The sequence below is a fragment of the Athene noctua genome, chromosome 5 (genome assembly GCF_965140245.1).
Source record: "Athene noctua chromosome 5, bAthNoc1.hap1.1, whole genome shotgun sequence".
NCBI lineage: Eukaryota > Metazoa > Chordata > Aves > Strigiformes > Strigidae > Athene > Athene noctua.
The window spans coordinates 28,344,728-28,371,185 of NC_134041.1; the positions used below are offsets into that span (position 1 = coordinate 28,344,728).

Here is a 26,458-nt window from a genome sequence, read left to right on the forward strand (position 1 = left end):
TACACGCTGCGACTGGCAGCATGCATCTGGGATGCATCTAATGCAACCATGCCCAATAAGGATGGGCAAGCTGCAGCACCACTGTGCAGTATGAGCCAGAGATCTTGTGAGAATCACGCAGTACAAGTCCAGGCACACTTATCTGGGCATGTAAGAGGCAGAGAGAAAGGCTTCCCAATGAGTTTCTTCAGGGAGCACTGGCCATCCGAGAGGAGGCTAACCATTTCAGCTAAATGGAAGAACACGACCAAGCGTCCCTAAATAACAGTGGCAGAAAGAGCACTGGAGAGGAAAAGGGAATGATTTAAAATACAGCTTTGGCACAGAAGCACAAATGCAACCTGACCAGGAGTAGCCTCACAGATCAGAATAGAGTCCCTGACCATCACAGCAAATCAGGTCAGGGAATACTGGGGTGGTGTCCAGCACAAAGCTGGGCATGGTCTGCCACACAGCCAAGAGAGAAGGCAGCATTGCCTCTCCTGAGAACCCATCTGTCAGATAGGAAGGGCAGCAGAGGGCCAGGGATCCTGCCAGCAGGGTACCCAGGCATGGAGCATCACTCCGTTCCACTACGGGCTACTGCCCTGAAAGCAGAAAGGCACCTGCCAGCCTGCCCTGGCCCGCATCTCCCTCGTGCATAGCTCTACTGGGGCAGCAACAGATGTCAGGGAATAAAGCAGATGGAAAGCAGGACACCTCCCAGGAGAGTGGTCAGCTTCATCTAAGAGGCATTTCTGAACAAGGCTTCAAAACATCTGACAGTCCACTTCTCCATGCTGCACTTTAAGTCCACAGGGAACTCAAGCTTGCTGCGGGGGGAGTACACTGGAATACCTGCTTAGCCTACTAATCTGATCAGCAATAAATGGACTAAAACCCATTTTTAGAAGATTTAAGCCACCCTACCAAAGTGCTGGGCTGCTGCCTGTGTCTGTTGAGGACTCCCCTGACTCTTCCCACAGGCATCCAACCCCATCGCAGCTCTGGCGAGGACGTGTTAACACCCCAGTTCCAACATGTAGCTGTAAAGTACCTGCCTGGCCATGCCCATGCACCAGCAGGGTGCTCTCCCATGGGATACCAGCAGCACCTCCCTACTCCCTCCCAGAGCAAAGAGTCAAGGACAGCAGGGAGATTTGGGGATCCCCTATGTGGGGTCATTTTATTTGTGACATTTGGGGGCAGGACTGAGGTTCCCACTGGCTCCATTGGCAAACCGCCGGCACGGCATGGGCAAACAGGCTGGACACCTCTGCCATCCTGCCAGCTCGGGTTTTATGCTGCTCCTCAGGCTTAAATTTTTCCCATCACCCTGTCTACAGCCCCATGCTGGTGGTTTTGCCACTATCTAGACTTTAATCAAAGGGCACAGTAATTTGGAAGTGGGGGAGGAGTAATGAAGTATTGAATGCTTGTTCTTGGGCTTAATGATGCTTTCTAAAATTCTTCCATGGTTCCTCAGAGTTTGTATTTGCACATATGGGAAAATGGGGCTCTGAGATACATGTGTTTGTCTGAAATAAGATAGGATTTTGGTTTGTACTGACAAGGTCAGTGCCTATTTTCCCATCCAACTTCAGGTTTAATTTTGGTAACCGTCTGTGATGGTCGCAAGTACTGATGGGTATAAATGGGAATCAGTCTAAAAATACCCACGCTGTGAGAGCAGCAGAGCAGAGTTAAGGCTGCTGCTCTGAAACAATCCCTGGACCACAGCATACTCTTATCACACAAAATATGTTTTCCAATAACACTGATTACTTCACAATAAATTCCTTCTGCTTGGTTTGCTATTTCCTACCACAGTTGCCTCGATCCACTTCCTCCAACCTCCTCTCACTACCTCCAAGTTTCACGAGTTGAGGTGGCAAACAAGCCATCTTCAGACTAAGCAATTTCACAGGAATCTCAGAGAAATCAGAACTGGTAAAAATTAAATCAATATCAATCATAGGGTTAGAGAAGAAAGTTCCTCTAGGTAACAGCTTATTCTCAGCTTATCCCCTTCTTTTGCAGACTTCCATTTATAAGACATTGACCCACCTTACAAGAAATCCCTAGGGGTTCCATACCTCCCTGTCCCAGTCTTAGTGTGTTGGTTTTTTTTTTTAAAAAAAAAAACTTAGAAATCAAAGATTCAAAGTCACATCAGTGTATCTCCCCGCCCAAGGCAGCTTGCAGCCGTTCTGGGTGCCGCTAAGCCCAGCGCTGCACAGGGAGATGGGATGTGGCAGCACAGTGCACACAAGGGATGCAGCCAGCAGTGCAGGAGCACACTTCACAGCTATGTCCCTCAGCTCCACCCAGCACCTCATCAAAGCCACCAACACGTCCCTGTGCATGTGTTACTGTTCACTCCACTGATACTGGGCTTATAAACTGTGGACCCCATCCTAGCACAGCCATATAATTTCTTCCAGAGCCTGGGCACATACAGTGAGGGTGCTGAGTGGGACCAACCACTCGTGGACTGGGCAAAGCAGCACCTCTCAGCCAGGCATGAAGGTCAGCAGAGACCGTGACACAGGCTAGCCCCCAGCCTTGAAAACATCCTTAAATCCCTTTCAGAAATCCAAGGAAGTGATAACAGCACAGACCGGACCTGCGTGGGAGGCGGCAAGCTCCCACTTGCCTTCACATGCTGCCATGTCGGATGACCAAGGGTGGCACATGCAAATTAAACAGTGCGTGGGTGCGTATGGGATACTGGTCAAACTGGTTGCAAAAATAACCAGGCTTTGAGCTGCTCCCTTCAGTTAATGAAAACAAGGAGAGGACTCTGCACACATCTGCAGGCACTGATTTGCACTGCTTTTCACAGCCCTGGAGACACAAGAGATGAGCTGTACACGTTTTAATATTTACCACCTGTTGCTAAAATAAGCAGAAGCACATTCCTTGGAAACTCCAATCTGACTGGAATTTATGGCATTTTTAATTAGATATGCATTGGTTCGACCTATGCGGGCAAAGGCAGTGCAGGTACAGGCTGTTTGGTGACTGCTCCTTGCAGTTGCCCTTTGAAGAAGGTAAAAACCTACAAGAGCCTAGAAACGGCCTCTATTCGTCCAGCCTAGGGTGGGTTTGAACCCATGTGCTAGAATGAGCTTGGCTTAAAGAAAAGCATTGCCATTTGCAGCAGTTTAGTCATGCCCGTTTATAGTAAACCTTAATTAAACTCCTGCCTCTTTCTGGCACAGGCAAGACCTGATGCCCTGGGGACCCGGGAGTGCCAGGTGCTGAGCAGTGCTGGCAATGCCCAGCCAGGCACCTTCCTCCATCCCAGCAGGAAAACAAAACTTCTGTGTTCAAGATTATCTTTCTTCCCTAAATGCCTTCTAAGACAGACCCTACCTCAAGGCAGCTGAGACCATCTCCACCCGCACAGAGGAGGCCAGAGGCAGGGCTGACACCACAGAAGAGCACAGACTCACCTGGGCTTGAGCTAAGACACCCCAATTCCACCCCGAGGGCAGGTGACAAAGAGAGGGGCACCATAAGAACATACCCACGCAGTGCTTCAGAAAGGTGTCAGCATGGAAAAGCTTGCCGACTCAGAACACGGCAAGATTTATGCCTCAAGTTGTGAAATACAGGATTTATTTCAGTATTTTTTACTGCGTACCAAAGAGCTGTTCTCCCACAGTTGCATAAAAAGCTTGAGTAAGACCAGTTGAAAAGGCAGATGATAATAGCCAGGCAGAAGAATAGTGACAAACTGAAGGAAGGCAAGCTGGTAATACTGTAACTATATCAGCAATTATGAAATTCAGACAATTAATAAAGAACGAATGAGCAGCAATATTAAACGCTTAGTGCATCAGAAACGAGCCAGCCCTGTGGGGCTCATTAGATGCTGGTGGTGCTCAACAATGTTTCTGGGTGGTAACTGGAGAAAAGAGGTAATTACTCATGCCACACTTGTTCTGTGGTTCCTACTTCAGCAATAACTAACTCAGATATTAAAAATCATTCACTAAATTCTACACGTTAAAGTCAACAAGTCTGAATAATTTCCTTTAGCGAGGTTTAGAAAGAATTATAGACTCAAATCCTTGAAAAAGTTCCAAACTAATAAAAGTCCCAAGATTTTAGAAAACAGTCAATACAAGACTTAACGTCAAGCAAAAGGATCACAGTACAACCTGGCACAGCAATAGTTCAATACAAGTTGATATCCTAAATTATCTCAATGAAATTAAGTGTACCTCACAAAGCTATCACGCTGGCTAAGAAACCTAGAGAATACATTGCTGCTTCCCCCATGCTTGCGTTTTGACAAAAATGTTATCTATAGCAACAATACAGCCCAGATTAAGGCAACAAAATCCACCTCATCAATGGATCCCAAAAATGAATCAATGCCAGAGACTGATGACAGAATGCCACTGTGCTTGCAGGAAACCCCACAGCAAGGAAAGTACAGCAATGCTCATTTTTATGCAGGTCTGGAAGAAAACACAGGGTATCTGCTATCAAGGTCAAGCGTACAGGAATTTGGCATCTACTCATTTCAGGTTGATTTTATATGGCATTGACCAAGCAGGCTCCCAAAGGAAAAAGCAACAGAAGCTGCATCCACAAGATGCAGAAATGCATCCTAGAAAAACCCTGGAGACATCAAAAGTTGTCATACCAGTAGAAAGGACACTATGAAGAGATTGTGATCCTGGGCATGTGAGCAGGTCAATGTGCAGCAATATAGAAAGGTGACAGTATCTAAATCACAGCACTGTTGAAATCACTACTAATATAATCAATCCCGACATAACATGTTCTGCTTTACTGTACACTGCAAAGAAGAAATAGAAAAGAGTTTAGAAAAAAAGCAAAAAGAGCATGAGGCAGGTTTCCCAGACTCCTAAGTCCCGGAGGTTAAAACAAACTCTTTCTGTTTAGCCTACCCAAAGAGTCAGCTAGGAGGGCACTTGTCCACAGCTCAGACCTGGGACTCGGGGAGAGCTTCCTCACATCAAAGGCTCGACTTCAGGCAAACGCGGAAGATAACTAGCTGGGAGTTTAAGTTGGATCCATTCAAACCACAAGAAGACAGATCTTTTTTCACAGAAAGCTCAAAGAGACCTGCACTCCGAATCACACTCACCACTAGCTTTGTGCCAATTAGTTTGGATTTCACTTTTTTTAGATATTGATGACTTCTTAGCTTGCATGTAGAGGTCAGCAGAGATGTGCTCTTTGTGTTTCCAGTACTGGAGAGGTACACACACATCCCTGAAGTTCCTGGAGATCAGGGAGTGTTTGAAGGAGTCCAGACCAGCCCCATCCATCATGTTAAGAGGGAGTAAGAAAATGTCATTGGAGCAAAATGCCAAAACAAAACTGGAGGCCTTGGAGGGAAAAGAAAAAGAGATGGCTCTTTGTAATGTATATCACTATTGCAATACAAGAACAGTACTGTAAAACATCACAGGTGGGGCTGTGTTCAGTTGAAGAGTTCAGCTGAAATTTAACCATCTTTGCTGAACTTTCCTGTGGTGAATACCCACTTCAGGCTGATTTTTGCAGTTTCCATTGAACCAGATCACCAGTCTCCATAAGCAAGCACATGGCAAGGAGAACTGGGCTGATTGGGGGTTTTTCCCACCACATTAAACCCATGTTGGTGAAAACCAAGTGAAAGTTTAAGAATCACTAGGATCCTCATTCTTCATCAGGGAAGCTTGGAATGAAAAGGAAACAGTTTCTTCTCTGAAAATTCATCCAAATTTGGCTACATTCTTTGCCCAGAGTCTTTGCCCTGAGTAGACTTCACCCCATCCTGGGAATGTCCAATCCCTCCAAAAACTGAAGTTGAATTGCTCAGTTGAAGCACATCACTTCACCCACCAACTATCATCCACAGGGACACTGAAGCAGACAAGGACCGCATTCGTGGCTGCAGCACTGTGCCGACAGGCAGCAGCCCTTGCGCAGCCATCGCAGCCTGCCCGTGGGGCGAGGAAGTACAGGCAGGAGGAGGCAGCTCCCAGGCTTTCATCATGCTTTGCATGCTACAGCCCTTCTCCACTGGGACTGGGAGAGTGCTCAGCTCCTTTATCTTGTTCTTGGCTGTGCTTTTTATTCTGCTGTCCTACAATAGATGCATCCTTTCCTACAGCTCCCCATTTAAGTAAGATCCATTCAACAGACCAGTTCACACAATAGTTTTTGCAGCCTCTCCTCTTAAACAGATGTGATCCTTTCCTCTGCTCCCATGTGCTGCAGGAACACACTGTAACTCACACACCCTTACAGCTCTCATGGCCACAAAATCCCGTGCCAAAATCCTTCTCACCTTGCTGCAGGCAGCAAGGCAGGCTCTGATGCTGCCCTTCCCCCTCAGCCATTTGGTGTACAGCATCTCCTGGAACACCTTCCTGCTGCACCAAGCCAAAACCACCAAGAATTAATTTTAGCAGTGAAGAAACTGGGGCACATGGCATTTTTTTGAAAGGCTGCAGCTCTGTGCTTTGCTTCTCTTCTGAAGTGATGCAGCAGGGAAGAACACTTCAACAAATTAAATCAAGGGGTCCTTGGCCTTCAAGGACCAGCAGAGGAGCACAAGAGCAGAAAGGATCATAACAAGAGTAGCATTTAAAGTGTTGTCTTCAGCTTGGTTCAATTGTAATTCAAGCTGGGAATTAAAATCCTGGTTCCCTGAGCAGGGATCCCTCTCTTGGAAGGAGTCTGACAAGTCATTTAGTCTCCTTGCATCTCACTTTCTCATCCGCAAAACAGTTATTAAATATGGCTTGACCCCCTGACAACCTACTTGTAAGGGGTTTTTTTAATCTTTGCTCCCTTTTTCCTCAGCTATTTTTCCCCTTAATCACAGGGCAAGAGCCAGGTCTCACCTCTGGACACTCATGACTGGGTGGGAGAGGCAGCTGCCCAGGATACGGCTGCCCGTGTCTCTCCTACTCAGTCAGGTCCATGCAACATCAGCTTCAGTGGTCAGCACAAGGTGTCATTTGGAACCCACTCCATCCCAAGAGTAAATCACTGCCATGACGGCAGCAAACTGATGAAAGCCCTGATTTATTAAAAAACAAAGGAAAATTCCATATTGCAGTAAAACAGAAGGAAAAAACTTCCAAATAAAAGTGGTGTCATGGGTGCGAAGAGATGCAAACTCAAGGGGATTGGAAAAGGGGGATGGGTCCAGTTCTCCGCTGTGCTGACCAGAAAAGTGCTGGGAGATGCTGGGATGAGTTGCAGACCCTGAAATCAGCCACACCTCAACATACCCCTCTCAAACACATTTTGTTCTCTCAGCAACCTCTCAGGTGTACTAGGAGCTTATTCTTATGAAGTTAGGAATTTACTCTAAAACACAAAAATAAGTGGAGGTGTTTATCCTTGCTAGCAAGTTTCTAACAGTAGGAAAGACTATGACCTCCCCATGACAGTAGTGGGGCTGGAGAGCACTGAGCTGGGTGCATTATGGCTGGTGATGCTGAACACAGCCCTTTTCCTCAATAACAATATTTTCTGCAGAGCTTTATGCAAGCTAAAGGGTCAGGCAATCGAAGGCAGCTCTGTCACCTCACAGAAGGAGCAGAGAGCTATCAAAGGATGATGATTTCCGTAAGAACTCTTCAAACCTTCACAAACAGCAATTACCCATGCTTTCATGACCCCAAATCTCCTAGAACAAGCTGCAGACCTTCCCCTTGACAGTCAGGCTAAATCCAATCATGCCCATGAGCCAGAGCATACAACAAATCACTCCTTTCTAGGTAGAAGAAACCAGAGCAGGCTCATGGAGAGCAGGAGAGCCACCTCGCCATCACTGGCAGCTTCCTGCATCATTCATGGCACTGTAGATGTCATGTATGTCAGTGCTCCAGCTGTGCCATGTCCCTGCAGAAAGCAAGGTTTGCAGCATTGGATTCCCCTGCTTCTGGTGTAGCTGAGCCCTTGCACTGAAGTGGGCTTGCTGCACTACCAAAACCATGTGTGCAGCACAGGGAGCCTCAAAGGAAGGAGCCACAGAAAGCCAGGGCACCACTCCAGCATTCACCAACACACCTGCACGTGCTCTGCTGAGCCCAATGCATAATGCAACCCATTAGTGAAATGCTTAAAGCCTGCTTGGAGAAACACTGCTAAGGAAGAATAAAGGTGAAGCAGGAGGAAGAGGAGGGAGCACAAGGGTACTAAAGGGGACAGACATTTGTGAAATGACTTTACATGCTGGCCATGAATTTAGAGAAGAGGTGAGACCTGGCAGAGCACTCTTGGGCTGGGAAGGAGCGATGCTGAAAGTCTGCCCTCTCCCCCACCTTCAGGGAGCCGGCAGATGCTACTCCCTATCCTCTCCCTTAAACTCCCAGCAGATATTTGCCAATAGCTCAGACAATGGCATTGGCAAGCCAGTAACGTGACTCACTGCAAGAGCTGGTGAGGAAAGCTCCCAGCTAGGGAATGAGATGAGTCACAGGGAGATGCCGTCAGCTCTTTGAGAAGGAAGAAAGCCCAGCCAAGAAAAGGCCAACCCAAGCAAACACAGGCCAAGGATGCAAGATGGGGATGTAGGGAACACAAGGCACTGCTGACTCCCAGCTTTTTGCCAGCAGCTCTAGTCCTGCCCTGGGCTCAGTGCCTACTTGGCTCCCAGCCCTCTCAATGGCATTTGCCTGGCTACAGGCCAGCATCACCCATCAGTGGCACTGCTGCTTGTGCTGGCATGCCCAGTATCAGTTGATGTGGTCCTGCTCGAGCCCTGAGCATCGCCTGCCCGTGGAACACTTGACCAGAGCAGAAGTGCTGAGCTCCTCCAAGAGGCAGGACGTATGGGGAAGACCACGCACCAGCATGCCCCTGCTGGCTCATTAGCTTTCCCAAAACATGCTCCCCTATCTGGGATATGGTTTCCTTCATCCTCACTGGCTCCACAACAAAGCTCTGCACCCAGCTGAAACCCCTTCCCAGGCTGGACCCCCTGCCACCAAGTTCTCCTCCCCACTATGGTTTGGAGCCTGGCCACAAGAGACATGCTGCTGCCCCAAGTCCGGCAGAAAACTCTTAGCTAGGGCACTGCTGGCCAAAAGGCAATGAGCTTATCATGCCTTATTTATGAGGTCAGCTACAGGGGGAAGAGGAGCATGCCTGTTCCTCGTCTCCTCAGGACCCATCAGGTCGCCTGTCTGGCTGAGCCCAGTCATTTCTGTCATCGCATGACCCAGAAAGCCCAGCAGACAGCTAGCACAGGCTGTACTTGCTCACATCTGCTCAGGAGCACCTTCCCAAAGTTTCTGTGGCCGGCTGTGACCAAAGACCCATCCCCACCCAGCTTCCTCCAGAGCTCAGACCTTGTTTCCCAGCGTTAATGGCTCACACTTCACACCTTACCAGTTCAGATGCCTGCCCTCTGCCACCTGGAGTCACCTACCTCCTTAAATTTGTAATTTTGCTACATGTGCATTACAACAGAGTGTACATACAACTTGCACTACTTAGCACTACCAGTAACCTTCAAAGGTTTGCTGGAAAGCACCTACCACATCCCAGCCATGACAGTAAAACAGAAATCAAAGCCAGGGCCACCACACTTTGGCCAACTCTCCCAGAAACCATCCCTCCCCTATGAGCAACCTTGGTCAAAAGGCTGCTCCAGTGAAATCTGGTACTAATTTAACCAGCTTATTGATTAATGCTAACTACAGGATGAGATCCTGACCTATTTCATGCAACTGAGCAGGTGGCACGTTGGTAGCAATACCGGACTAGCCATTATTTTATTATGAAATGAAGTGGCACTGGTGGTGCTGGGAGAAATGCAATGAACTTGCCTGGAAGCCTTCACCCTTTTTACCGCGATTGTCAGTGCACTGAAAGAGCAATTGAAATTATTAGATATTCCTTCGGCTCCTCCCAGATCTAATACAATGTAATCTTGTTCATCTTGGATAATCACATCAAGTCATTAGCTTGCTGATAATTCACATCGCGCCAAGTGCCGTGACTTGGCAAAGAGCAAGCTAAGCTCTTCAGCCGGCCAAAGCCTGAGCATCTCCTGACCAGCTGCTGCCCACCGTGCAGGTCCCCCACAGACAGCCAGGGATGGCCTGCCCCAGCTCCATTTTACAGCAGGGACAATCATGCTGCTCCCTGCATGATGAAAGAAAGAAAAAAAAAAAAAGAAAAGGCATCATCATAAATGACCTAACGCTTTTAAAAACTTGCCCTATCAGGAAGAGGGGTATCTCAGAAATATTTTAATTAAATAAGCTCTGAATTACACTAGGCACTCTACACAAATAACTGTCCAAATGTATCAATTTTCACACCAGTCCAACTGTGCATGTGGCTTGCAGAGGACGCAAAATCTTGCTTTTAAACAAGCTTGTTGAAATTCAGCAATTTTGCCAATTTGCTAAAATGGAGCTCAGCTATGCAAAGCAGCAGAAGTCCCACAAAATCAGATGTACCTGATAGAGTAGGAGGTGTAGAGGAGCTAAATTGTAAGTGCTTGAAATGCCTCCTTGTTTTGAGCCTGCAAAACTCAGCTGGACACTTCCCAGATACAGGCTTGTAGAAAACTTCCATAGAAGTAGCTTTTAAGAAGTGCTTATATAGGATTTCATCCTTTCTGGCACCAAAGAAAACCTGGATTAAAGCTGCACTCAGCAATCTAAGTAGCAAAACCAGCATGATTCCAAATTCTCTAGAATGACTGCACCAAGCCCCAGCCAGGTAGCACTGGCTGCTCTGGAGACATGCCAGGAGCACAGAGACAGAGAGCAAAACATTTGCATATATTTACATCTTGACAACATAAAAATTATACAGTTACCATTGTCATTTGGGGCCCCATGTGCTCAGCCATTATGGGAAAAAAAAAAAAAAAAAAGAAAAGAAAGATGCTCTGCAGCTAGCTTAGGCACTTTAAACTGAAATCTTCAACATCTTATAGTCCTCATGGTTGGGAAGATGCCTCAGTTGGGCTCCTGCTCGCCAATACTGTAACACCCTCTTTGTAACTCACAGACGTACAAGCTGTCCCAGATCCCAGACCACTCTCATGAGCCCCCATCTGAATTACTCAAGCTTTGCCCATGACCGGTGCAGAGCAGAAGAGCACTGTGGCCTCTGGGCTGCTGCTTCCCAGGAGAGCCTGGGCAAGGAAGGTCCCCTGGGCTCACACCAACAGGGCAGGCTGGCTGCAGCTTTAATGACAATTTAATTACTGTTGAGCTTGGGACATTTTGATGCTCAGGTGCCCACAGGTAATTATGTGGACTTACAGATCTGTTTCTCACACCTTGCATCCAGAGGAACCAAGAAGCATTTTGAAGGCCAACATACCCGTGCAGTTTAGGGCATGAAGCAACATGGACCGGGTCACCCTGTTTTGGGACGAGGAGGAGAAGGGGTTCAGTTGTACAAACACAAGACCAACCACTTGCCAGGAAAACAAGCCCTGGCCTATTGTATTTATTAATACTGACGTGGCCATTGGTGCTCTGCAGGAAAGCCAGAAGATGTAGGCTTTGGAGGAAAGCTGCAGCACATGCTCACAAAATTGCTGTCCAAGTGCATCCCTGACATGACTAAATGCCCCGTCCCGCTCCACCAAGTCCTCTCAGAGCCAGGGATTTGCATGAAGACACAGAGCAAGACAGGGCCTGTGTCGCCATCAAGCCCAGCCAGTGTAGGCAGGAAAAGCAGGAAGGCAGAGGCAGCAAGCTGAGCACCTCCCCTTCCCTCCTAGTCCCTGAGTTACAAGAATCCCGGAAATTCTCCAACATCCTCCTGCTTCTGGACAGAAATCCTCCCTCTGACCAGCACCATGAGGATGGCCATGCCACCACCAGCTCTTCAGCAAGGGGGAAGAAGGCGATGGCATCCCTGTCCTGCAACACCAACTCTCTGATAAAGTCCCTTTCAACCCCGATCCACAAAAGGGACCAGATTTGGGCTTAATATATACATCTTGCTCTGGCGAAGCCATTCTACCCACAGCTGTTGTTCTGCTTTGCTCTCTGGAGAGTGGCACTACAGCAGCAGAGCCCAGCCGGAGCAGGAATCTCAGGAATGCTGGCTATGCCGTGTCCTCCCCTTTTCCCCAAAAGGGTCAGGTCTGTATCTAAACAGGAAGCCGGGATTAGCCAGGCCCACGTGGAGCACTTGCCCTCTGAGTCCCGACTGCCAGGGAGGAGAGGGAAGGCAGCACTGCAGAAACTGCCGCTGCTCATGGCCCTGTCCCTCCCTGCTCCCAGCCCAGTGCAAGCAATTACAGGGGGCTTCCAGGGCACTCACTCCTTCAGCACCTCCACTGTGGGCAAGGTGCTTCCTCACTTCTCTGCAGGATCTTTTTTTGACATTTAGTAAATAGAGGCAAAGCCCAGTGAGCAGCCAGAGCGAAGGCAGCACTGAGAAATGGGAGTTGCAGTGGAGGGCGTGGGGGTGGCGGTGAAGGTTCCTCTCCTTTATCAGCAGCAACTAACTCAGAACGGACTGGGACACAGCACTTTCCCCCTAAACCAGGGACTGCATTAAAAACCATACAAACCTCAGGGTCAGAAGCTCCTTCACACACCACACAGAACCACTGCAGCTTGCACTTGAAAATCTCCCATCACTTGCTTTCTGTGCCTAAATAAGCTTTTTCTTCCTCTGGTTTCCCCATGCCAATATTTTTGGATTACTTTATTCCTAATAAATAGAATAGGTAGAACACAACTACCCTTCTGCTTTAAGAAGGACACGCATTCCTTGACCTCCAGCCAAATTCAGCCTTCGCCACCCAGCCAACAAACGCCCTTGCAGCGCTGTGGTAACGTCTTCCTGCTAGGTGCAAGGCCAGTGCAAACCATGGGAAACCAGGGAAAGGCTATATGCATAAACTCCTATCAAACAAACCACCCTGGCATCCTCTTCGCAAACAGCACCCCACAACAAATAAGCAGACATTAGAAGTCTCTCCAGCAGATCTGATCTGCAAAATCATGGCCTTCCAGTGACCTGCATCTCTCCTGTCTTACACTAGATCAAGGAAGCCTGACATGTTTCAAGCACATCATTCACCATGAGAAATCATTATTTTACCCTACTTTGTGTCCTTTCCCTACCATTCAGACTTATATCTATAAATTTTCTAGGCTATGCTTCAGTTTATTTGTATTGGTCAATAAGGATTTTTTGGTGTGGGGTGGGGTTTTTTTTCCTTAGGATTTGTTTAAGCCCTCAAAGTTGTGCCAATCCTCCCATACTGATACAGATTTATGTGATTTTGGGGCTGGAGCTGCATTCTTTCAAAAGCCTTATCTTGAAAGGCTGCGGAGGAAACAGCTGTTTATAAGAGCTCTTGATGGTCTAACAGTTGTCCTGTCCCAAACCTCGTTTGGAACCAAGGTGAGCAAACCTAATATCATAAAGGACTTCCCAGCTTGTGCCCCAGCCACAATATTAACCACCACCAAGAGGAAAGGGCAGCAGGTAGGAAAACTGCTGAGAAAAGCCCGCAAATTATTTACATGCTGAAAGTTTGAAACAGAAGAGCCTTGCAATCTGTGTCCTTGGGCTATGATACTCCTCTCCTCCTCTGGTGGTGAGAAAAGAGAAAATGAGATTATAGCAAGAGTCCACAGGAAGGGCTGAGGGAGGAGCAGGGTGACAGTTGAGCCCTGGTAGGGCTGCTTAGCCACACAAGCAGGTGCTTACAGGATCCCACGAGGTGGCCAGAAAGACAGCTCATCCATTACTCAACATCCCTGCAAGTGCCCACAGATCCTTCCAGTCAAAAGTGATATTCCTAGGAAAGAGCCATCTCTGGTAGATAGGGCAAGACCCCTTGCTGTGACCCACAGAGCAGACCAAGCCTGTGGCCACACCACCATGTACATCAGACCAAGGTCCAACCACGCCCAAAGGGCTGTCTTGTGCATCAGAGAGCAGTCAAGCTCCTGCTGTTTTAAGCCAGGGAGCAGCGAGCTCACTGTGTGTGTGGTGTGCTCACCTCCCAGCCCACCTTTGAACACCTTCCAGTTGTGCAGGTGAGAGGCTAGGGAGCAGAGGAAAAGCTCCTCTCCTGGCTGTTGGCCAAGCATTATATGGTAAGAGTGCCCTGTATCCTGACTATAAGTATTTTGGGAAGCCAGATGACTTCATCACCAGCTGACATCCCCTGACCTACTTGCTGTGAAACAAGCTCTCTGCTGGCCAGCCCCAGAGCTCATTACTCAGCACTTTAATTTGCACATTGCCATTTACCAAGCACCAACCTGCTGGCATATTCAGGCAGCACCCAAATTTTCATGCAGCTGAAGCACTTATGCAAGCAGTAAAACACAAATGTACCTCTTCCACAAGTAATTTCCTGTTACTTTTGAATCAGGACTGACACACAAGGAAATCCTCCAAATTGCGGACAGTTTCCATCTGGTCCTGGCAGACCCACACCCTGCACCCAGCCTGCACCCCATCCTTGACTCCACAGCACACACTACTGCACAGGACGCAGCACCGTGAGCACGGAGACAGCCCTGCTGCTGCTCAGGCTGCAGCTGAGCCCAGCCACAGCCCAGGGGATGCCCAGCTATCACCGGGCACAGCCAGCACTGGGGATGCTCCAAACATGACAGTGTGGCACATGAGGCTGGCAGGCATCATGCCCAGGTTACACAGAGATCTCAGAGGAGAGAGGGACCGTGAAAAATATACAGTTATGAATAACCTGAAGGACAGGACTTAAGCAAGAGGAAGCTGTGAGCAGAGCCAGAGGAGCGGTGCCCCTGCCACCCCAACACAGAAGGGGAAGGAGCATCCTTGCCACACTCACCCTGATCCGCCGCATGGCTGTCACGATCTCCACCCGGCTGTTTGGCCGCGGCACATCCAGGCTCCCAATGTACTGGAAGGAAAAAAAGAGCAGATCAGTTGAGTTTCCATGGCGCTGGAAACCTCACAATCCCACCATGGCTTCGATGGCATCCCTGGAGGGAATCCAGCATCACTTCTGGGGAACAGGAGGCATTTTGCCCACTGCACCTGAAGCCTTGCATGCCTCCCACCATGAAGCTGTTCCCTCACCACAATGTTTCAAGGATTCGGCAGCCCTTATTCTAACAATAAAGCAGCTTTGGTAATCAGGCCAGCAGGCCTCATTCACTTATGTCGTGATCAAAGTACGTAGGTCTAAGCCAATATCCCTTCAGCTGCACTGAGTCACCCATTACAGACCTGGATATTGGAATATCCCTAAAATAGCTGGGACAACCTGTCCTGTGACAGGCCCTTCACTATTTAATTACAGCCCTGCCAAATCCTTGGCTGTTTTTGCAGTGATACTGAGCCTCCAGGCCAAGCCTCCAGATTAAAGGAGCCACTTTGCTATTCAAAGGGGACCAAAGGCAGCGCCACTGTGACCCAGTGGAGAGACATGCCGAACAAAAACCTTTTTAAAAGTATAATAAAATGGAAGAGGGCATATTCAGAAGAAGGTTCAGAAAACAGACAAGCGATGAAGAGTCAATGCTGAGCGCTAAAAACATGTAGTTAGAAGAAAAGCATTTTGAGCCTCTTTACTAGCCCACTGTGCTCCCACGCTTCATCTCGACACAAGCGCTGACGTAACCCTCAGCAGCACAGTGCAGGCACTAAACCCAGCAGGGCTATGTGTTCCTGTGAATACAGCCACAACCTTTGCTGACACCATGAAAACCCAGGTCACTGGTTGCAAGCTCCAGTGCTGAGAGGGGTGCTTAAATGGCTGAACATGTGCTAGGGGTCACTGAACAGGCAGAGGCCATGGAGGGAGGCTATTTCTCACTCAGCATTGCTGCGGGACTCCCGGCTCCTCTCCACTGGGACACTGCTGCCAGCTCTATCAAGGGCACAGTGCAGGGGCTGTATGACCACCCCTGGGTTTCGTATGTGCATGCCATCCCAGAGAGCCCTCCTTGCTAACCCTCCACACCCACACCCCAGACTCAACAGGTCCACCCGCTCGGGGAGGCCATCCCTGGCTGCACGCTCCTGCCCTGGGTGAAGACAGAGGCCAGGCATCCAGGAAACGGCACCGGACAGTCAGTCTGAGAGTAGATGTAAAAGGATGAGGATGTAAAAATAAACACCAAACAGCTGGCATGTTGGTCACATGCTGAGCAGACTGCCACGGTGCAGGGCAGCTTTATGTAACCGGGAATTAAAGCCCACAATGCACGCCACCAGCAAAGGCAGCATTAACTGCCCAGACTCCAACCTCTGAATACCTAACTACAAAATCCCAGGTCTTGGTAAGTTTTCAGTCCATTCTCTAAACAAAGCCTTTCCAACACTTCAAAGGTTCAGGTCAGTTAAGAGAGGCATCTTTGACACCAATCAATTCCCTTTTCTTATATAAAATCTGAAAACCATCAATAAAAAGTAGGAGATGAGGAGAAGGGCTGAGGCAGCTGGAGCCCTGGGCACATGGTCACCCTGCAGCATGTAAGGAAGAAATCTTTCCTCATCTTTCCCTGCCAGGCAAACATCTCAGCTGCACAGCACCTCTCCTGCCAAGCATCCCCATGCTGCTCTTCTGTCGGTGACCCCCGGCACTGCTTCCCCCTCACCTGCAAGGGAGGCTTCTTAGATTACATGAAGAGAAGGACAGACTGGTGCAGCCACAGGATGCCTATCTTCCATCTGTTCCCAACAGCATGAGGTCACTGCCACTGGAGGGGCAATCACTTTCCTTCTCCCTGTGTTTTCCTTCCCTAGGTGAGTGCAGAATACAGCCATGTGCAAGGACAGGGCACGTGGTGGCAGCCATCAGCTGTGCAGGAGACAGACCCATTCACTGCTGGCTCCCACAGCCACACGCATTCAAGCAATGCCAACCTCCTGGCTGACAACCACAACCTCAGCCAGGAGCAACACTCAAGACATGCCCATAATTGAATGCGTGAGCTCGGCAGGGCTGGGCTGCCCTGTAAGCAAGTGATGGAGCAGAAACCAGACACCACCTTGAATGGCCCTCCTGGGAAACAGCACCAGCAGTAGGAATATCTTGAGGCTGTCCGATCTACATCCCTTTATTCAGCTATTCCCTCCAGCCCATCTTCACACATACCTGAACCAAAGGGCTCAGGTCACAAACCATTCAGGATATGCTGCAGAGCATCCTGCCGCATCCCATGTAAGCATGTCCCCAACAGGGCCCACAGCACCTCCAGCCCCAGCGTGGGCTCACTTCACAGAATTACTGTGTTCACGGCTCCAAGACACCCACCTCTCTCCGGCTCTGAAGGCAGGTATTTTTGCAAAACTCAACAGATGGACAAAGTCTCCCCAGATAATTTTTGCCTTCAGGGAAGAAATCACAGGTGGAAACTGCACTGCAGAGGAGTAACCCTTCATAATGTGGTATCTCCCAAAAAATGTGGACTTGGAGGTCGGCCTTTCAGCTAAACTACTATTTTCCAGACAAAGAGCAGGGATGGCCTCAGAAAGCACCCCTATGTACTAGTGATCTGCAGGCAATAAGCGCACGAAGGGTAGCTCCTGCTCTGCTCTCCTCCAGCCCTCTTGCTCACAGCACCGACTTTCATTTCAGGAAGAGGTGTGGGGAAAAGCAGGCAAAACAGAGACGAGGATCAGCAAAACAGCTGGAGCCTCCAGGGTACAGGGCCCCCTCCTCATCCCACCCTAATGCTGAGACACAGCTCCCCCCTCCCAGGACAGGAGCCCCAGGGACCTCCAAGCATGGGGGTTCCCAGACCTCAGGCACAGGCTTTTGCCTTCCTTTGAAAACCACGTGCCCCAAGTGAGGTGCTAGGCGTGGTGGTGACTCTGGTCCCCACAGGGGCCGATGTCCCAGCTCCCAGGGCTCAGGCCAGCATCCGTGCCAGCATGTGTGCCAGCAGGTCGACCCCGCGGGAAAGGGAGGCAGTGGGGCCGGGGCTGAGTTGGGCGAGGAGAAAGGAAGGCGCCCGAAACAAAAGGAAGGAAAATAAAGCTGCGTGAAAGAGAGCTGACAAAGAAAATAAACCCATGAAAGAACCCACCCTCCCCAAGCCCCTGGGAACCGAGGAGGAGGAGGAGGAAACTATATGCACATGCAGGATGCAGCTTTCCCAAATAATCACCTCCAGATCCGTGGTCCCACCTCTCTGCCAGCAGATGACGGGAAAAAGTGGAGCCCCCCCACCTGCACCCAAGAGCCAGGTGGGATTCGGGAGTCGCCGGTCCCTGTGCTCTGAAGGCCAGGCGCACAGCTGGCTCGGTGGGGAGGGCGGTCCGAGGCAACCCCTCCTTCCCAGCCCAATTAGGAGAAAGGCCACCCGCTCTGAGCGCCAGTGAATGGGCAGCCAAGGGGGTCCCTCCTGTAATGAGGCACTCTGCCAGCCCCACAAAGGCAGCCCTTGCGTTGCAAACGGCCAGAGACGCTCAGGGCTGCATCACCCGGTGGCACGGGCAGGCAGGGACAAAGCACCTATTTTGCAGGGTGCTTTCAGTCCCCTTCGTGCCCCACTGCTCCTCATCCTCGTGCAGAAGGATCCGGCCTTCCATTAGTCCTTCCCGGGCCCCTGGAAAGGGCAGATCCTCCCCCTGCCATGGCACAGGCTTCATGGCCATCACCCATTAGGCTTCTCAGCACCCAAAGGGAGCTTGCTTGCTGTCCCCCACCATAAAAACAGGCTCCCCTGTCTGTCCCAGGCATGGCTGGAAGGGGCCTCCAGACAGAGCCCATGCCCCATGCCCTCCATCCATGGCTTACAAAAGACCTGTCTGGTTCAGGGAAATACCAGTCCTATCCTGGCCAGAGGTAAAAAACCCGAGAAAACAAAGGAGAGCATTTTGCCAAGGCAACATTTGCACAAGTCACTTAGTTTCTCATTTTTCCTTGAGATTGTTTAATATTGCTTGTTTTCTGCTCTGTCAGAAATCAATTTTCTTGAGAGGGTGCTTTTTCTGTGACAGGTGGCAGATATTTTCAGAAAACTGAAGGCCAGTCGCATCCCTGACAGGGGGACACCTTCCAAGGGGCATGGATGAGATCTCTTGTGGGTGGCGGACAGTGGTGGGCAGTGAAAGCCTTCCCAGAGAAGCTGATGCCTTCCTGAGGGAGGCATGCTGCTGCTCTGCCAGCCCGATACTGCGTGCAAAGGTCAGGGCTGAATCATACCCAACTTACAGGGGACCCTAGATTGGCTGGCTGCCAGGTTTCCAGCTTCAAATGCCACCCTGAGTCAGAGAGCTTGCCATAGATGAGGAGCCACTGCTTTTGCCGAAGAGCTGCAGGCAGGCAGGCAGGCAGCAGGGGAGACACACTAGCACCAGCCCCAGGCTGGGGCATCACACTGTGGGCTACACCGCCATCCCTGGGGCCAGGAGAGCTTCATCCGAGCAGGGAGTCCTGCATCTGGGCTGGAGAGGGGTTACCGGAGGTACATGCAGCCGGGTGGGAGGCATCAGATATGGGGTGTGAAGGTCCCAGGACTTCTGAAGAGTCCAGGGTAGCATAAGGCTATACCAGGTACCGGGACATTGGCCCAGTGACACACAGCTGTGCCACAAAGTGAGGGCCAAAGTGCTCGGGCACTAGTGCTCAGGCACTAGTCCTCAGCCAGGCACCCTGAGGTCTGAAACCTCATTTCCACAGTTCCCAGGGAAACACCCAGCCTGGCTGATAAGGGCTTCTCCCTAGGCTGTCACCATCAGGGAAAGCAAGGAGAAATCCACTTCCCAGGACTTTTGCTGTCCCAATGCTCCTGCTCTCCAGTTGCCCCCGCACAGCCTCTGCCTGGGAAGCCATGGAGCTGGGCTGGCAGGGCCCCAGATCTGCCCTGTACCCCAGGAACACCCAGTTTCGCTGGAAGGAAAGAGGGGAAGTTTACTCAGACAGCGGTGGTGCAGGCTCAGAGGCCAAAAGGGATGGAAAAGTCGGGATGCCAGCTGACTTCAATGGAAAAAAGCCTTGGTTTTCCAGCCTGAGCCTGGCAGATGGGTGCAGCAGGCTCTCTGCTGAGCTGGAGGGCTCCAGCCTTGCCCAGTCCTCCCTCAACGGGGCTCTGCACCCTGAGGACACCAGGGTGCACCCAGCCCTGGAAGCCAGTTAGTTTAATGCAGCATGTCAGACACCCCACACCAGGCAGCACTGGTCAAGCTGATGCCCAAGGGATATTTGTGCTTATCTGCCTGCTGATCCTATAAGTGCCTGCACTGCCTATGAGCTACACAGGGGCTTGAGCACCAGCAATACAGAGCTTTGGGGGTCCCATGACAAAACCCAGCATGCACCAGAGCCACATGCACTGTACCCACCCTCCCCTCTCACCAGCCAAAACGGGGCTTGCCATGATAAGGGCAGACACCTTTGCAGTAGGATGTAGCCCTGCAGCAGGGACACTAGGACACAGAGCAAGCAGGTCAGCAGGAAAGTTTAAGTTTTTCCATGCCAATGAAACAGGGCTGTCCACTCGTCTCCATTTCCATACCCCCCCCCATCCACGCCACCCACAGCTGCCCCCCATGCAGGGGGTGAGCTTCCTGCACTTACACCACTTAAATAAACCCTTAACGGGCATTCCTGTACAGGATGCCTAAGGCCAGAGCACTTCAGCAGGCACAAAGCTGGGCTGGAAGCATCCCACCCCCATCGCTTCTTCCTTGGGACCTTCTGGCATCTACAGAGCTCACGCGCTGCCCAGCTAGGACCCACAGTCTGAGCACACATAGCTTTGCCAAATCCCGGCAGAGTTGTGGGTTTTTTGTGGGTTTTTTTTGGGTTTTGGGTTTTTTTTTTTCGCTAAGAGCTTCACTAAGCAGCCTGTGAACTGACTTAACAAGTATGGCAGAAATATGCCACTGTTTCAGACAAGAACTTTTGTGGACTTGGGAAGGTTATTTATAGCCTCGAGCAAGCAATCCCGGGCTAAATCACACTGCAGCTTTGCTCAGGGCTGAGCAGCCCTGACAGAGCACACCATACTCCAGAGCTGCCAGTACAAACAACCCCCAAATAAAGCTGCCAAGCCTCTCTCAGCCAGCTAAAGAGGTGCAGAGTGTCAGAACCTGTCTTCTGCTTCGCAGCCCTCTGGGAAAGGGAACCTCACTAGGAAGAGAGCCCACACAAAAGAAGGGAACTGAAGACCCCAATCGGAGCTGCCTGCATCTCAACTCACTTCAAATGCTTTATGTATGGTCCATTAGTACACAAAAACGTGTGGAAACATACGTGCATTCGCTGCTTAGTGTTCACCTGAGGCAATAATCCTTTTCCTGATAAAGGATTTGCAGCAACCAGCAGGCTCTGCCGCTGCTCCAGCCCTGGGAGGGTGGCAGGCAGGTGAGCTGAAGGGGTTCAGAGGAAGGCACATACTAGATCAGACTGAAGTTTCCTTCATGTCCCGTCTCCAAACATAGACGGCAGCAGATGCTCGGTTCAAACTTCAGTTTCCCACGCACGAAAGCAGAGAAAAGTACTGACAAACGAGAGAAAATGCCTGGTTGCCAAGATCCCTTAAGGGGAAGAAAAAAACCCACCACACCACCCAAACAACCCACCTGCTTCCCAGAAGAACAGCAATCCTCCCAAACCTCCAATCCCGCATTTATCTGCAAATGGGTCTGATATCAGGAAAGCCAGGTCTCAGTACATGTCTTGTGCCAGCTCATGGCAGTCCTGCACTGCAGGCCATGGCTCTGCCCAAGGACCAAGGTTTGCCTGGACAAGCCCTTCTCCCCTTGCCTGCAAACGGGGGAACAGCAGAGAGGGTCCCTGCACCCACCTGCCCCTTCACTGGGAGCCACGTACACTAGGGCACTGTGAATGGTTTAACTAGTCTCGGGACTGAAGGATTAACAGCTGTTTCCAAATAATGGGTATTTGGTAGGTGGGACCTTGATCTGGACCACAAGGTCTCCAGGTTGGGAGGAGAGCCCAACCCAGCAAGCTCCTGAGAGCGGCTCTATTGACAGGGGCCAGTCACGGCTTCACTGTGCAAACCCAGCAGCAGCCAGCACCCCTGCACTCGAACAGATGGGGGTCTGGCACTTCAGTGACAGACTCCACCACCCCATTTAATTCTCTCTACATGCTTATCTCTCTGGAGGTGTTGGAGTAGCCTGAGTCATGATTTCTGAATGTGCAGAATTGCTGGTGTTGCACAAGCTGGCCCTTGGGTTTTGTCCCACAGTACCAAGGCTTTGGGAAGATAAGGAGTAAGCACGCATGCCCCTCCTCCTCACCAAGACTGGAGGAGCTGTGCTGGGTGGAAAGGTGGTGGAAGACAGGAGGTACCTTTCCTCTCTATATACCCATTTAATTTAACCAAAAAAATGCTCCACAAGTGAAAACTTCTGCCTGCTCTCCTGCATCATGCTGCAGCTCCCAGCTCTTTTGTCTGAATGCTTCAGCTAACCCAAGAGGAAAAGCTTTTGATTTTATTCAACAATTCAAACTGAAGATGCAGAAGAAAACGAACGTCCTGCCTCCCCTCGGAGCTGGCTCCTCCAATTCCCAGCAGCCAGGCCGAGGCGCCTCCGGGACACAGAGGGGTTTAGTGCCAAGAGACCTGGCCAATGAAAACAGATCCAAGAGTGTGAAATGTATTACTATTCCTAAAAAGATGCAGTGGGCTTTTACAGCTATTGGATTTATCTCCAGAAAATGGATTAACATAATCCTTAGAGGCCACTTTGCTCAGACTTGGAGTCCCTGTGCCAGAACATACGGCTGCAAGTAGTTTCAGTGGGGATGAACAACACAATCCTCCTGACAGTATCACTTGTGACAGCACTGCTTGCTTCAGAGCAAATCCACTGTTCAGTGCTTGAAAAGTGCCCAAATCCATGGGTCATGTCTTTGGACACCCACCCCGGGACACCTGCACTCCCTTGGGAGAGAGGCAAGAGAGGCAACAGCACACAGAGCAGCAGCTACTGATGAACCAAAACAGGCGTTACATTCACTACATGTGCCATTTAAAGACAGCAGCAGACAATGTAAGTCTGAGTGTAAAAATAAAATTAAAAATTAAAATAATAAATCAGTGCATACTGACTCAGGCCTGCGTTACTCCCCTGCAGCGAGCCCCAAGCAAGCTCGTCAGGAATCCCAGGCTGCCAGAGCAAAGAGCACTGATCCAGCTGACGAGGGCTGTAACACTGGGATCCCTGCTGCCCGCACTATCAGCAATCCCAGGAGGCTTTTAGGAGACAGGCACGCAAGTCCCGGCGCCCCAGATGAGCATTTTTCTTCTTTAATCTTCCTCTAAAGTTCCGCTCTAAATCAGAGTTCTTCATTTTTGCGACCCGTGCTGGGTGCCCAGCCGAAACAAGAGCCGTGAGGGTTTAAGCGGTCAGGATTCTTGGTGATAAAAGGAACTAAAGGAGTGTAAGCATTTAATTAATCTCCAGCAATCTAATAAAAGGATGGAGTAATTGCCTAAGCCATTTGCATTCTGCATCTGGCATCAGGGACTGCTGGAGAAATGCACAAATTCGGAAGCTGGGTTTTGTACGGATTATGCTTGGCATTAACACATGCCACAGGACACCAAATAAGAGAAAGAGGAGCTAACAAAGACTAGTATGCACCACCCCATTAATGCAGCCAGACCAGAAGCGTAGGAAAGAGATGAGCCATGAGCAGACCGAGGTGCAACTGAAGCCCTATGCCACCCCTCACCCCCTACACCAGGCCTCCCAAGGCTGGCATCAAAGAGGCAGATGGGATTTAGAAGGGGAGATGCTTTACAGCCCCTCCACAGGTGAGGGGGTGAGCAACTGCTGCCAGTAAAACAGCAATCGGTTCCAATAATCCAGGAGCAAAAGGCTGCAAAGATTAACTGGAACAGTCTTTCCGAGGAAACAGTTGCAAAGCAGGTTTAAGTTTGCTCCATAAACAACTCCTGCTGTTTCACGCTCTGCAGCATGGTGCCTGCCATCGGGCAGGCCATGGCCTCTGCAGAGGAACCCTCCCAGCCATGAAAAAAGTGGGAAAATAACAGTTTGACACCCTCCAACAAGCCACAGCCTTGCCCCAAGGGCGCTGAACACAATTATATGCCAAATCTGTGATTTTTTTTTTCCAGTGAAAGCACGTGTTCTCTGAGGACAACAGTGTGTGACAGATGTCTGCCTCCCTGACACTCAAAATCTGGTTTACACCAGTTTTTTTCCAAGTCGGCCTCACCTGAGTATCTCATCAGCGTGACTACCAGGAACAGTGAAAGGGGCAGGATTTTTATTTCCAGCTACTTCCTGGCGTACTGCCGGCCAGCGCTACCTGCTCAGGGCTGGGCAATGCCGACGGGTAGCTCAGCTTTCTCCCAGCCTGCCAAGAGATTGTAAGCACTCGGACTGTGAGAAGCCAGGCTTAAGTGGAGTAAGAGACCGAGAGGTCCCAACAGAAACAAAAAGAGCACTTCCTGCCAAATCCACAAGCAAGAATGGTTTATACATGTAAGGAGAAATAGCAAGCTTTTATTTCAGGCGGGCAGTCCTGACCTCTTGCACTGCACCGCAAATGGCATGCAGTTCCTCCGTCTGCTCGCACGATGAGTTTATCCCATTAGAGAAGCACCAGGGTACAAGGCATCTGCAGCCACCAACTGTTCCCCCCATCACACCAGCACTACCCACAGCGCTGAAGATGCAGAGCAAAACCCAAACCCTCCGCTCCTTCCCAGGAAGCTGCGGGCAGACCCTGGCTCTCCCGGGCCAAGGTTCCCAAGCATGACCACGCAGAGCCAAGGAGGGATGCTCGGGAGAAGCAACAGGGTGACCCCGCTCCAGCTTGAACCTTCCAACCAGCTTCAACATCCTCACGGGATGGGTGGCAAGCCTCACCCAACTCTTCACAGTCGAGTTTGGGAGAGAGCAGGCAACGCCACCGGGAAGGGCTCCCAAGGAAAGTGGAGAAAACCCAAGGCCGTGCGAAAAGAGAGGTGGAAAACAGGGAAACCCGGGAGGTCGGAGGTGCAAGCGCTGGGCGGGGACGCCCGCGGACCCCCCAGAGCCGCTCCGCGCCCGCTGCCCACCTTGGCCTCGAAGCAGATGCCGTGCTGGAAGGCGTCCTCGTTGTGCAGGGGGATGCGGAGGTCGTGCCGGTCATCCACCAGGTTGTACTTGGACTTGGCGGGCATGGCGGCCCCGCGGCGGCCGGGCTGCCCCTGCAGCGCGCCCGGCGCCGCCGCCGCGCAACCTCCGCCCCTCACCGCCAGCCGGCCCCGGGGCGGGGACGCGCCGCCGCGGAGCGCGGAGGAAGGGCGGGGAGGGGAGGGGCGGGAGGGGGCTGCAAGCGCGGGTCTCCGCACGCCCCCCCCCCCCCTCCTCTTCCCGCGGGGAGGGGCAGGGAAGCGTTAAAAAAATGAGGATCTGAAAGGGGCGCTGGGGAAGGTACCGCTGACATCTAGCGCGCGGTGCCGGGTCTGCACCCAGCCCCGCGAAAGTTTAAAAAATCCCCAACAAACCAACCAACCAACAAAGGGGAAAATAAAGAATCCTGGCAAGTGGTTGCGGTGGTGGGGGGCCAGCTCGGGCCGGGGGTGCGCTGAGCGATGGGGGAGCGCCGTGCTGCCTCCCCGGGCACACCCGGCAAGCCCTGGGCTGGGAACGAGCCCCGGAACGGCATCCTTCCTCCTCGGCCAGAGGGCCTGGGCTCCCACAAACCCGCAGGCCAATGAACCTTGTATCCAAATCTTTCTATCAACACCAGACATGGTGGAAATCAAACAAGCTGGAAGGGAAAAATGTCCATCTTGTGCTTAATAAAAGGCCAGTCCTTGTGTCCAGACCAGACACTTCCGTGCCCTACCTTATAAAAGTCCTGAAAGCTGTAAATGTGCTCCCCCACCAACTGAAAGTACCTCAGAGTTGCTTTCCAGATGTTCAGGGACCCACTCACATAGCTCTGACCACAAGTCTGGGCTGTTTCACCCCTTACACACACACAGAGTACATACACCCTCAGATAAGGCTCCAGCACTCTATGTCTTAATACCCACAGATGCTGCTTTACAGCTGTGAAGCTCATCTCACTGCAGTACAGCTGAGGAGCCCACGCTGGCCTCCACACATGCCAGATATACCACCTAGGACAAGTCTTTCCCAGGGCTCCAGAGGAGACCCACAATTCCCAAAGCAGTTGCCTTGCTCTGCTTGCACGGTCCTACACACCAGGGCTCATGTACCCCATGTGCCTCAGGTTTCTAAATGACTGCAATGCAAACAGCGGTGCTGGCCGTTGACACTTCCCTGGACATGAACAGACTCAGGGTTGTTGATTTTTCAGACTGGATCGATGTGTTGAAACTTCCTTTGAGCTTGCGACATAGTTCAGAACCAGCCACAGCATTTCAGCTGCATCTGAAAAATTATTGCTTCCCCTCGAAGCGGAGTGGGCTTTTCACCATCCCCAGAGGCTCGGATAATGGGCTGGGCACAGGCAGCTACACGATGAGCTGAGAAATCCCTCTGCTCAGTTATGCCCACGAGAGGTGTACGGGAACGGCTGCTGTAC

The 26,458-nt window shown here is 50.8% G+C and overlaps 1 protein-coding gene across 5 annotated transcripts in view; it reads right to left on the bottom strand.

Annotated features, from left to right (window-relative positions):
• The window catches only part of NOS1AP (nitric oxide synthase 1 adaptor protein), a 47,597-nt gene extending 22,413 nt beyond the window's left edge, over positions 1 to 25,184 (bottom strand). For 2 of the 5 annotated variants that reach the window (XM_074906801.1, XM_074906800.1), the window contains exons 1-2: positions 24,978 to 25,182; positions 14,789 to 14,860 (exon numbers count right to left, since the gene is read on the bottom strand). In XM_074906801.1, the coding sequence (XP_074762902.1) occupies positions 14,789 to 14,860; positions 24,978 to 25,082 (177 nt within the window). In that variant the 5' untranslated portion in view covers positions 25,083 to 25,182. Of the gene's footprint in view, positions 1 to 14,788; positions 14,861 to 24,977 lie in introns of all 5 variants that reach the window. The other 3 variants (XM_074906799.1, XM_074906798.1, XM_074906797.1) reach the window with 2 other exon arrangements.
• Positions 25,185 to 26,458: the final 1,274 nt, after the last annotated feature.